Source organism: Emys orbicularis, chromosome 1 (genome assembly GCF_028017835.1).
Source record: "Emys orbicularis isolate rEmyOrb1 chromosome 1, rEmyOrb1.hap1, whole genome shotgun sequence".
Lineage (NCBI taxonomy): Eukaryota > Metazoa > Chordata > Testudines > Emydidae > Emys > Emys orbicularis.
The window spans coordinates 366303296-366314220 of NC_088683.1; the positions used below are offsets into that span (position 1 = coordinate 366303296).

General features: G+C 47.9%; 1 protein-coding gene across 1 annotated transcript; it reads left to right on the forward strand.

Annotated features, from left to right (window-relative positions):
* The first annotated feature begins 9143 nt into the window (after positions 1–9143).
* On the forward strand, positions 9144–10079 carry LOC135894982 (olfactory receptor 51G2-like). The gene has a single exon (XM_065423043.1). It carries the CDS (start codon positions 9144–9146, stop codon positions 10077–10079), a length of 936 nt encoding a protein of 311 aa, XP_065279115.1.
* The last annotated feature ends 846 nt before the right edge of the window (positions 10080–10925 follow it).

Below are 10925 nucleotides of genomic sequence, written 5' to 3' on the forward strand. Positions count from 1 at the left end.
ATTTGAAATCCAGGTATAGAGCCAATAGTCATATGTTCAAATACAAAAATGATACATGCATACAGATAGCACAACCATAAAGAGCATATCATAACCTTTTCATTGACATCGTACATGCCACATTTTGTACAAGTTTGTTGCAAATATATAACTGTGGTTGTGAAAGTGATCTATATGATCATATTTTGATCAGAGAACATCACAGTAGATGCTCTGGAGTGGCCTGGCTCTGGAGTGGCCAGGAGGCGGAGCCTCAGGGGAAGTGAAGCAGCAGGGGGCAGGACCTAGTGGTAAGAGATGCGGGGGAGGGGCTCAAGGGCAAAGGGGTTGCAGCAAGTCTGAAGCAATGCAGACACCAGCAACAAGGATGATAGGGTGTTCATGGGTAAATCAGACTGGTTAAGTTGGAGGGTAGGAGACCTTGTGTTTTGGCGAAGACTGAATAAATGTGACGCCACAAAGCGAGCTCCTGCTTTAAATATTCAAGGATGAGAGTAAGTCATTGCAAGGACCCTAGAGGGAAGAGCTGGGCACCTGAACAGCTACTTCAATCCCCCAAGGGGCACTCTGTGGTGGCCCTGATCCGCAGGGACATGGACAGAGTGTGCTGTGCTCTTGGAAGCTGTTCAAATCAGGCAGCGGTTAGCCAAGTGCCCAGGCTGCTCTAAACTCTGCTAAGGCAGGGGGAGAAGAGGCCAGAGAATCAAACCCCTGGAACTGGCTCCTTTTGCCATCCCTGCTCTCTACAGCACTGCAGGGAGGTGGAGCTCTGCAGGTGCAGTAGAGATTACATACAACCCCGTCACCACTCAGATGGCTGGAAGCCTTGTCCTGTGGTCTAGCCAATGCTCCCTGACTCAGGACAGGTGGGTTTAATTCCCTTGTTCACTGTGACCATGGGGAATCTATTTGCTGTCTCCAAGCCTCTGCTCAGGTGGATAATATCTTGGCCCTCCCTCCCAGTGATGGCAGGAGGATAAATACATTCAAGGTGCTCAGATACTCTGAGACCATAAGATCAGGACTATGTCAAGGTTCCACAGAGCAACAACTCAGTCACTATCACCATCCTGGGCAGCTGATCGGTAATATATCCCTACTGCTATATTCTTTTTATTAGCACATGGAATTACTACTCATAGAGATCCTTTGGTACAGTTTGGTTCATTTAAGATTTTTACTCCATTTGTTTCTACACTTTCTTTAACATGTAGTGCCACTCTTCCACCGGCACAACCTGTTCTGTCCTTCTGATATATTTTCTACCCTTTGATTATCCTCATTCCACCAAGCTTCTGTGATGACTATTATATCAATATCCTCATTTAAGAGGGGGCACTCTAGTTCACCCATCTTATTATTTAGACTTCTAGCATTGGTAAAAAAAACACTTTATAAACTGTCACTTTTTAGCTGTATGCCATTATATGATGTAATTCAATGAGAGTTTTTTCATTTGACTGTTTCTCATCAGATCCTATCTGTATTTTATCATCTTCCATTCTCTCTTTACTAGGACATAAAGAATCTCCATGAATAGATCACCCCCTAAGGGATGTCTCTGTCCCAAACCATGCTCCTCTGCACCTGTCGGCTTTCCCCCAGCCTTTAGTTTAAAAATTGCTCTACGACACTTTTAAATTTAAGTGCCAGGATTCTGGTTCCATTTTGGTTTAGGTGGAGCCCAGCCTTCCTGCATAGGTTTCCTCCTTTCCCAAAAGTTTTCCAAGTTCCCAATAAATCTATATCCCTCCAGGCTTTGAGACCCTGCAATTCTTCCTGTCTCATTAGCCCTGCACATGGAACTGGAAATGTTCAGAGAATGCTACCTCGGAGGTCCTGGATTTCAATCTCTTACCTAGCAGCCTAAATTTGGCCTCCAGGACCTCTCTCCTATCCTTCATTATGTCCTTGATACCTACATATACCACAACTTCCCCATCACTACGCATAAGTCCATCTACATGTCTTGAGAGATCCGCAGGAAGGCAAGTCACCATGCAGTTCTCCCAGTCATTGCAAACCCAGCTATCTATATTTCTAATGATCGAATGCCGGAAAGCTATGACCTGGCTGTGACGGGTTGGATCACAGAACCCCCCTTGGGAAGTGCCACGTGATGAGCCAGGACTACCTCTGCTCCTGCTTTCCCTGCCATCTCGGGACCCCAGCACCCTGTCTTGCTGAGCCAGACACAGCCATCTACTCCAACAAAGACCCAGGGTCTGAATTACTTTCCCCAAAGCTTCAGGTTTACCTGAAAACAGCTAACAGAAGTGTGCTTGTCTCTAACACTCAGATGCCCAACTCCCAATGGGGTCTAAACCCAAATAAATCCGTTTTACCCTGTATAAAGCTTATGCAGGGTAAACTCATAAATTATTTGCCCTCTATAACACTGATAGAGAGATATGCACGGCTGTTTGCTCCCCCAGGTATTAATACATACTCTGGGTCAATTAATAATTAAAAAAGTGATTTTATTAAATAGAGAAAGTAGGACTGAAGTGGTTCTAAGTAATAACAGACAGAACAAAGTAAGTCACCAAGCAAAATAAAATAAAATGCGCAAATCTATGTCTAATCAAACTGAATACAGATAATCTCACCCTCAGAGATGCTTCAGTAATTTTTTTCCTCAGACTGGACACCTTCCAGGCCTGGGCACAATTCTTTCCCCTGGTACAGCTCTTGTTCCAGCTCAGGTGGTTGCTAGGGGATTCTTCATGATGGCTCCTCTCCATCCTTTGTTCTGTGTCCACCCCTTTATATATCTTTTGCATAAGGCGGGAATTCTTTGTCCCTCTCTGGGTTCCCACCCCCTCCTTGTCAATGGAAAGACACCAGGTTAAAGATGGATTCCAGTTCAGGTGACATGATCACATGTCACTGCAAGACTTCATTGCCCACTTGCCAGCACTTGCATATACAGGAAGACTTACAGGTAAAACAGAGCGATTTGCAGACTATTGTCCTGGTTAATGGGAGTCATCAAGATTCCAAACCACCATTAATGGCCCACACTTTGCATAATTACAATAGGCCCTCAGGTTCTTACCCACGAAAGCTTATGCTCCCAATACTTCTGTTAGTCTTAAAGCTGCCACAGGACCCTCTGTTGCTTTTTACAGATTCAGACTAACACGGCTACCCCTCTGATACTTTTAATTTTGGGAGGAAAGTCATCTGATATTAATTAGGGAAAATGCCACAAGCAGGATTCATAAACATAAAACTGGGAGAAGGACAGAGCGTGTGGGGCAGTGTTTTCTGCCTCATATGCTTGAGTTCTACAATGAAAAGTTCCTTTACTGTGCCCCTCTCTGCTCCCTCTCCTCACCCCACTCACTGTGGTCATCCTTGGTCAAAGAGGACACAGGGTTGAGAGGTGCATATGTGTGAGTTTGCCTCCCACCTGAGGAAGAAGGTACCTTGCTTGCTCCACCATCTGAGCACTTGCTCTGGCTGGCCATCCAGCCAGATGCAGTTCCTCTCCACTGGCAGACTGTTTGTTCCCTTCTGCTGCCACCGGTATCTCTGCTTTGATCTTGGAAGGTCAGTCTCTTAGTGATTGTCAGCTCTTAGTGATTTTCAACTTTTAGCAGGCCCGGCAGAAATGCCGTCACACCACAAGTGATTTCAGCTCTCCTTTGATCACTGAAAATAACAAAAGGCTCCTACTGGACCCTATTTAGCTCTAGCTTTGAACAGTGGGTGGGAACATGTTAAACCAGACCTGGGACCCTTAGGGAGAGGCCGTACATCCTGGCTAGGACACCTGTCCGCACCCCTATTTCCCTCACAGGAACCTGGCATTCGAGCCCCTGGTTTAACTAGACACTTTCTGCTGAGGGTGACCCCCTAATTTGGGACAAGCCCCTGGTTTAACTAGACACTTTCTGCTGAGGGTGACCCCCTAATTTGGGACAGGTTAAGCACTGTTCTGCCCCCCTTTATTCATACAATAAAAACAATAACATTGATAACATTTCAGCCCCAATGCATTCAGTACGACAGTGATTTGTAACCCAACACTAACCAAAGTTGATCACTTTGAGCATCACCACTCTAGCTGCTGGATACCCAGGCAGAGTAAGTGTGTTCATGAAAATAAAGTTTGCTTCTGAAGTCTCTCCCCCTCCTGGATAGCTGTCAGGAGAACTCACTGAGACCCTGCTTACACAGGCTTATTCACAGGATGATATGCCTGGGTCTCCTGCCATAACAGGGGACCAGGCACACTGACCCAGGAGGTCCTTTCCAGGCCTATGTCCATATTGGTCACATTAGCCCATTTGAGTCACACTGGGAGCTCATGTGGAGTTGCTTGTCCACTATGACCCTAATCCGTGCCCAGGCCAATGGATTTGTCCTTCAGTAGATTCAGGTGAAAGCATGACTCGGCATTATCATCTGGAAAATGATTTGTTCTTGGGTTCCTGTTTAATGATGTCACAGGAGTTTAATTCCCTGAGTTCCTGGTAATCTCAATATGATGAGATGCCAGCTACCCCCACCCCGATCACTAGCCCCAGAGAGGAACAATGGTTTGGTGCCAGTCTCACAGAGGTTTCAGCAAATGCTCCTTTCACAAGAAAGAGGTACACAGATGGGAGGATGCTCTCAGAGACACAGGGAAACTAGAATGGGTCCCAAGAGCTCCAAAGGAATTCAACTTGAAAAATGTAACTTTTCCACTTGGAAAAGAGACAACTAAGGGGGGATATGATTGAGATGTATAAAATCATGACTGGTGTGGGGAAAGTAAAGAAGGAAGTGTTGTTTTCTACTTCTCATAACAGAAGAACTAGGGTTCACCAAATGAAATTAATAGTCAGCAGGTTTAAAAAAAATAAAAGGAAGTATTTCTTCACACAATGCACAGACAACCTGCAGAATTCCTTTCCACAGGATGTTGTGAAGCCCAAGACTATAACAGGGATCAAAAAGACCTACACACATTTATGGAGGAGAGGTCAATCAATGGCTATTAGCCATGATGGGAAGGTGTGGTGTCCCTAGCCTCCATAACCCAGAAGCTGGGAATGAGTGACAGGGAGCTGCCATCCCCCGCCTCCTGGCTAGAGCCGGTGTGAGCATCAGGAAATTCCTTCCACTGCTGCGGGGGGTGGTATCTGCAGGCAAGCGCAGGACTGCATGGGGCTACATGCACCCCCCACCAAACAGGACTTGCCCCAGGTAAGTGTCCCGCACCCCAATCCCCTGCTCCAACCCTTAGCACCCTTGCGTATCCTAACCAGGCCCCAAACCCAACCCCCCAGCCTGCTCCTGAACTCTAAGTCCCTCCCAGACCCCACACTACAACCCTAAGCCCTCCCCCACACCGTAACTCCTGCCAAGACCCCACACCCCCACTCCAACCCCCTGCCCTGAGCCCCTCCTGCACTGCAAACGCCTCATCTTCAGACCCACCCCAGAGCCCACACCACAGTTGGAGCCCTCACCCCCTCTTGCACCCATCCTCCTACCTCAACCCGCAGCCCCCTCCCACATTCTGAACCCCTCATCTTTCTCCCCACCCTGGAGCCTAGGCGGGGCCACAAACTCTAATAGCCCTTGGCCCCCAGAAGAGTTAATCCGGCCCTGCTCATATACCACTACAAGCTAAGTTAGATGGGCTTTGTTCTGGAGATAATGAAATAGAAATGTTCCAACTTACATTCCTTTGGGAAGCCAAGGGGCTCTTGGAACCAGTGTTGTAGCTAGAACAGGAAAACTGGGTGGGCCCAGCTTTCAGGAGCCCCATCGCCCCCTACAGGGGCAGATTAGGGATTTGTGTGGCCCTGGCTCAGCCAGGAAAACTGAGGTTCCCTCTCCATTCTTTCTGCAGCCCCCCTCAAGCTGGGGAAATGGGATCAAGGGTGCAGGGTTTGCACACAGTGCTCGTGCCAGGGAGTGGGGTCAGGGCACGGTGTCAGGGGGTGGAGGCTTATTCCGCTTCCCCCACCCAGTGATTATGAGATGCTGGGCTTACCACACTCCTACTGCCCAGTGCTATTCCAGTGTCCCGACCCACTCTCTGGCATCCGAGTGGAGGAGAGGGGCAATCACCCACACCCAGACGTTGCTTCACCGCAGGAGTGGCAGGTGGGTGGAACGGAGCAGGGTGACACCGTTGGCCCAGGACGAGTAGCTAATCCACTACTGGCCCAAACCCGCCCCCACAAGGCACATCCGCATCTGGGGTAAGACACCAGGGAATCAGTGCTACGGACCGGCAGGAGAGGGATACAGCTGGGCACCAAACTGGAGTCGGGAGTCCCAGCTGGTGGATTGGACTTGGATGCTCAGTGGGTGGGCCCCGGCCCCCCCGACCCACCCATGGCTACACCCCTGCTTCAACCCAGCCTTCATTCCCTGTGTCTCTGAGACCATCTTCCGCTCTGTTTGCTCCTTTCTTGTGGAAGCAGCTTTTGCTGAAACCCGTTTGAGCCTGCGCCCAGTCACCATAGTGCTCTGTGATCAGTGTGTTACAGGGTCAAGGTGTGAAGCTGACCTTTGCCCTCAGACTACGTTCTGCCAGCCAAACCATCTAAGATGAGGCTCCTGTGTCTGCTGCTCCATTGTTTGCAATGGCTTCCAAACACCAGTCTGGTGACTGTGTGGAAACTCCTGGCATCCCCGTGACACTCCCTCATTCCCCTCCGAAATCCTCCTCCTTCTCCCTTGTTCCTCATGGAGAAGGGAAGGGTCCTCCCCTACTGGGAGGATCCAAGGGAAATTTCCATGTAGGGAGCCTTGTGGAATCTCCCTTCCCTCGGCTACCCCCGGGTTTGTAATGCAGGAAACAGGGCTGCCAGGGAGTAATCAGCCCCATATTATTATTCTATTTTATTTTATTTCAGCAAGATCACAGCTGGGACAGCATCATTGTTACCACTCAGCTGCCCTCGAGGTAGCCCTGTGACTAATCAGAACCATTCCAACAGTGATGACAAGCCCGGATTCTAGGAATAGAGCCTTCAGCAGGGCTTGTGCTGCAGTCCACTTGGGTAACATCCCCTGTGATTTGGCCTCTGGAAGTGTGCCATTGGCTGTGACAGGGGTTAAAGCTCGTGCACACGGAGCCAAGCAGCTGAGGTTCCCTAATGCCTGGATGCACCTCAAGGGAATGTGCAGACATGCTTCATAAGCCTCCCTATCTGAACAGATACTGCCTGCTGCCTGTGCAACCTCTCCAATGTCTCCTTGACAGTTATGGTAAAGACAGCTGGTGTCAGCAGATCCCCTTCTAGCAGGAATTGGGTACGTTGGCAGGTTTCACTATCTTTACAATGTGCAGTGAAGGGTAAAGGCTGCAAGCTGTTTAAATTTGAAGATGTTCTGTGCCACCGCAGCGAACTCGGCTGGGCTGTCAGAGTGACTCCGTAACAGGGGCTGGAGGACAGGCAGCACTAGGTAGCTTGTGAACCTGTTCTCTACATCTGCCCAAGGTGCTCAGTGGGTTATTCAAGTTACACAGAAACCTGAGCTCGGAGTGTTAAAACCCGGATGCCCCAAGTCAGGGTTTCTCAAGGGGTCCCATTTCTACAGGTGCCGTGAGCTCTGGGCCTGATCCTGCCAGAGGCTGAATGACAGGAGACCCCACGGAATATCAGTAACTAGTTCCCAAATCTACTTGGGTTTATTTGCTCCTGGAAATTTAATCAGCAAATACATTTTCAAAGATTTTATTATCTAGCTTGATTGTGAATACAGCTGCGTTGTTTGAGGTAACTGGTCTGGGTTTCAGCAAAGAGTTTAGCTGAGGTGCAGGAAAGGGGAGGGTAAAAGACTTTTTATCTAATTGACCCCCATCACCAATTAAATGAGAATGGCTGAGGTAACTTGTACACTGAAGTGGATATTAGTGCAATACCAGTGTATGAAGTATTGACCCATTTGTGACACCAACTCCTCCCCTGCTCAGCTGAAATAACTGTCAGTGTTAGCTTGTAATTTTCCAAATTTCTACAGACTGTTGCATGAGGAGAGGATACAGGTCCCATGGAGATAAAGAGAAGCAGGAGGATGATCACAGTCTCTGGATTAAGTCAACTTCAGCTTCTCTTCGAGGGATTCTCGAGGATCAGAGAATATCACTGGGAGCACTTGGTAAGTGTGAGTTAATAGAGCCTGGTTCTGATTGAATTTACACATGAAACTGTGATGTGAGGATGTTGATATCACTGTTATTGAAAGACCTGACCCTAAAAATGTATCCTATATGTTGGAAAGAGGCAGTTGCATAACCTGGACCTTAAAGGGTGCAGTAAAAAATAATTCATATAATGAAGCTATAACACACATTTTAAAATAGCTTCAGTGCAGGACAGATAAATACAATAACCATTTTCACCATGCACTTGCCATGTATTTGCCCACATACCATGATACAAGGGGTCACACTCAGAAGTGGAGAGCCAGAAATGGTGTCTGTGTGAAGGGTATAACAGAGTTCAAAAGAGAACTACATAAATTCATGGATGGTGCATCACTTCATGATGACCTGTTCTGTTCATTCCCTCTCGTGTACCTGTCATAAGCCACTGTTGAAGACAAGATACTGGGGTAGATGGACCTTTCGTCTCACCCACTATGGCTGTCCCTATGTTTTTATGTTCTAAGGTCACAATGGTAAAATCATACAGTGCTCAAGTAGGCTGTGGAATTCACAGCCACAAGGTATCAATGGGGCCAAGAGCTTAGTAGGATTCAAAGAGGGACTGAATAAACAGAAAATCCAATTACAGTAGAGAGGATTGTTTTAAAAAAGTTTTGGGGAGGCTCTAAACCTTCCTGATTTACACCACAAAATATGTCTAACTAGTGGGTGTCAGGGAGAAACTCCCTGGGAGCAGGTTATCTCATAGCTGCCTAATTCAGGGCTTCTTCCACCTTCCTCTGAAGCTTCTGGACATGGCCACTGGTTACTGGGGTAGATGGACTACAGGTCTGATCCAGTCAGACTGATAACATCCATATAAATCCTAGAGTATGTTTTTGCTTATCTACCTTGAGCTCTGGGACTCTGTAGACTTGCTCTGAGAGCGGAATGATTACTTACTAAATATAATGTAATCTCCTCTTATTTATTTTTTAGGAAGGAAAGTTCAGAACGCCTCGGACCTGCCCAGTACATTATGTCAGGTGTCAATGACACCAAATTAAAATCTGTAATATTCCTTCTCTCCGGGCTACCGAGTCATGGGGACACACATCTCTGGATTTCTATCCCCTTCTGCTTCATGTATGTCATTTCAATAATAGGAAATTCCGTCATTCTGTTCATTATAAAAACAGATCCAAGCCTCCATGAGCCCATGTACATTTTCCTTTCCATGTTGGCCGTCACAGACCTTGGCATATCGATAACCACCATACCAACGATAATGGGCATATATTTGTTTAACTCTAGGGAAATCAGCCTCGATGCCTGTTTAACCCAACTGTTCTTTATCCACTTGCTTAAATGCATTGAATCTTCTGTGCTTTTGTTGATGGCCTTTGACCGCTTCATCGCGATTCATAACCCCCTGAGATATGCTACCATCTTAACCCCACCGAGAATAGCCAAGATGGGACTTTTGGCTCTGCTAAGAGCGATGGTCATAAAACTTCCACTTCCCTTTCTCCTGAAACGGTTCCAATACTGTCGAGCCAATGTCCTCTCCCATTCCTACTGCCTGCACCAGGAGGTCATGAAGATGGCTTGTTCAGATATCACAGTCAACAGCATCTATGGATTGTTTACTAAACTCATAACAATGGGGTTGGACTCGCCGCTCATCTTCCTCTCTTATGTGATGATCCTCAAAACAGTGCTGAGCATCACATCCTTCAAGGAGTCCCTGAGGGCCCTGAACACCTGCGTCTCCCACCTCTGCGCCCTCCTGGTCTTCTACACACCAGATATCAGCTTGTCTGTGATGCACAGATTCGGGGAGGGCTCTTTTCCGTTATTTCAGATTCTCCTAGGCTACATCTCCCTGCTTCTCCCACCGATGATAAATCCAATTGTGTACAGCGTGAAAAGCAAACACCTTCGTGTGAGGATAATCAGGGTGTTCATCAAGTGAAGGGTCAGTTCACCACCTGGGTCCAGTGACATGGGAGACAAAAAACATGGGCCACCTATTCCATCCTGGACCTTACATCCGAGATGACATGAGTTACCGAACTCCTGTCCGTAGAGAAGTGTAGACGGGGTTTAAGTCTGATGAGGGATGGTGAGGGAGGACTGGACACTGGGGGGAGGGAGACCAAGGCAGGGAGTAGCATTTACAAAGTGACTGTTTGTGGAGAGCCAGGGGATCGGTGCGATGTTGGCCCATAAAGAGCCATATTGGTGGCCGCTCTGACCTCACAATTCCTGCTGATAGTCAATAAAGAGAAGGGATGTGGATATTGTTTCCCATTACACCTGGCCTGTCACTGTCCCGTCTCTGGCTAAACATCCAAGGGCTATGAAAACAGCTGCAGAGCTGTTCTGTTGTCACAGTCGTGTTCCTTCCTGAGCCCTCTGGGTTCAGTATGACCAATGGGTGCTGCACCAGCTGTGGATGGGGGCTATTCAAGGGGCACGAACACCCACCCTTCCAATACACCCTCTGCCAGGTGCTTGTGACTGAGTGGTATCAGAGACATGATTAACACAGGAGCATCAGGAGAAGCCATTCAGGCAACCTCTCAGTTAATGGCTTTGCACACAGCACACCTGCTCAGTCCACTCCCCACTGAGGCAGGGCAGAACTGCATGTGTGAGTAATGGTCTGCCACACAGGAGTAAAGGTAAGAGACTCAGGCCGAGGTTCCCTCCCCGTGCGCTCCATTTGTGCTGCCCCAGCAATGCAAAACAGTGGAAACTGGCCTCAACTCAGGCCCAGCTAGCTCCTATCCCAGCCCAGCCCATTGAGTGTAGGGTG

What these genes read in the sequence shown, in the direction of transcription:
- LOC135894982 (XM_065423043.1), top strand. Translation starts at nt 9,144, where the DNA reads ATGTCAGGTGTCAATGACACCAAATTAAAATCTGTAATATTCCTTCTC.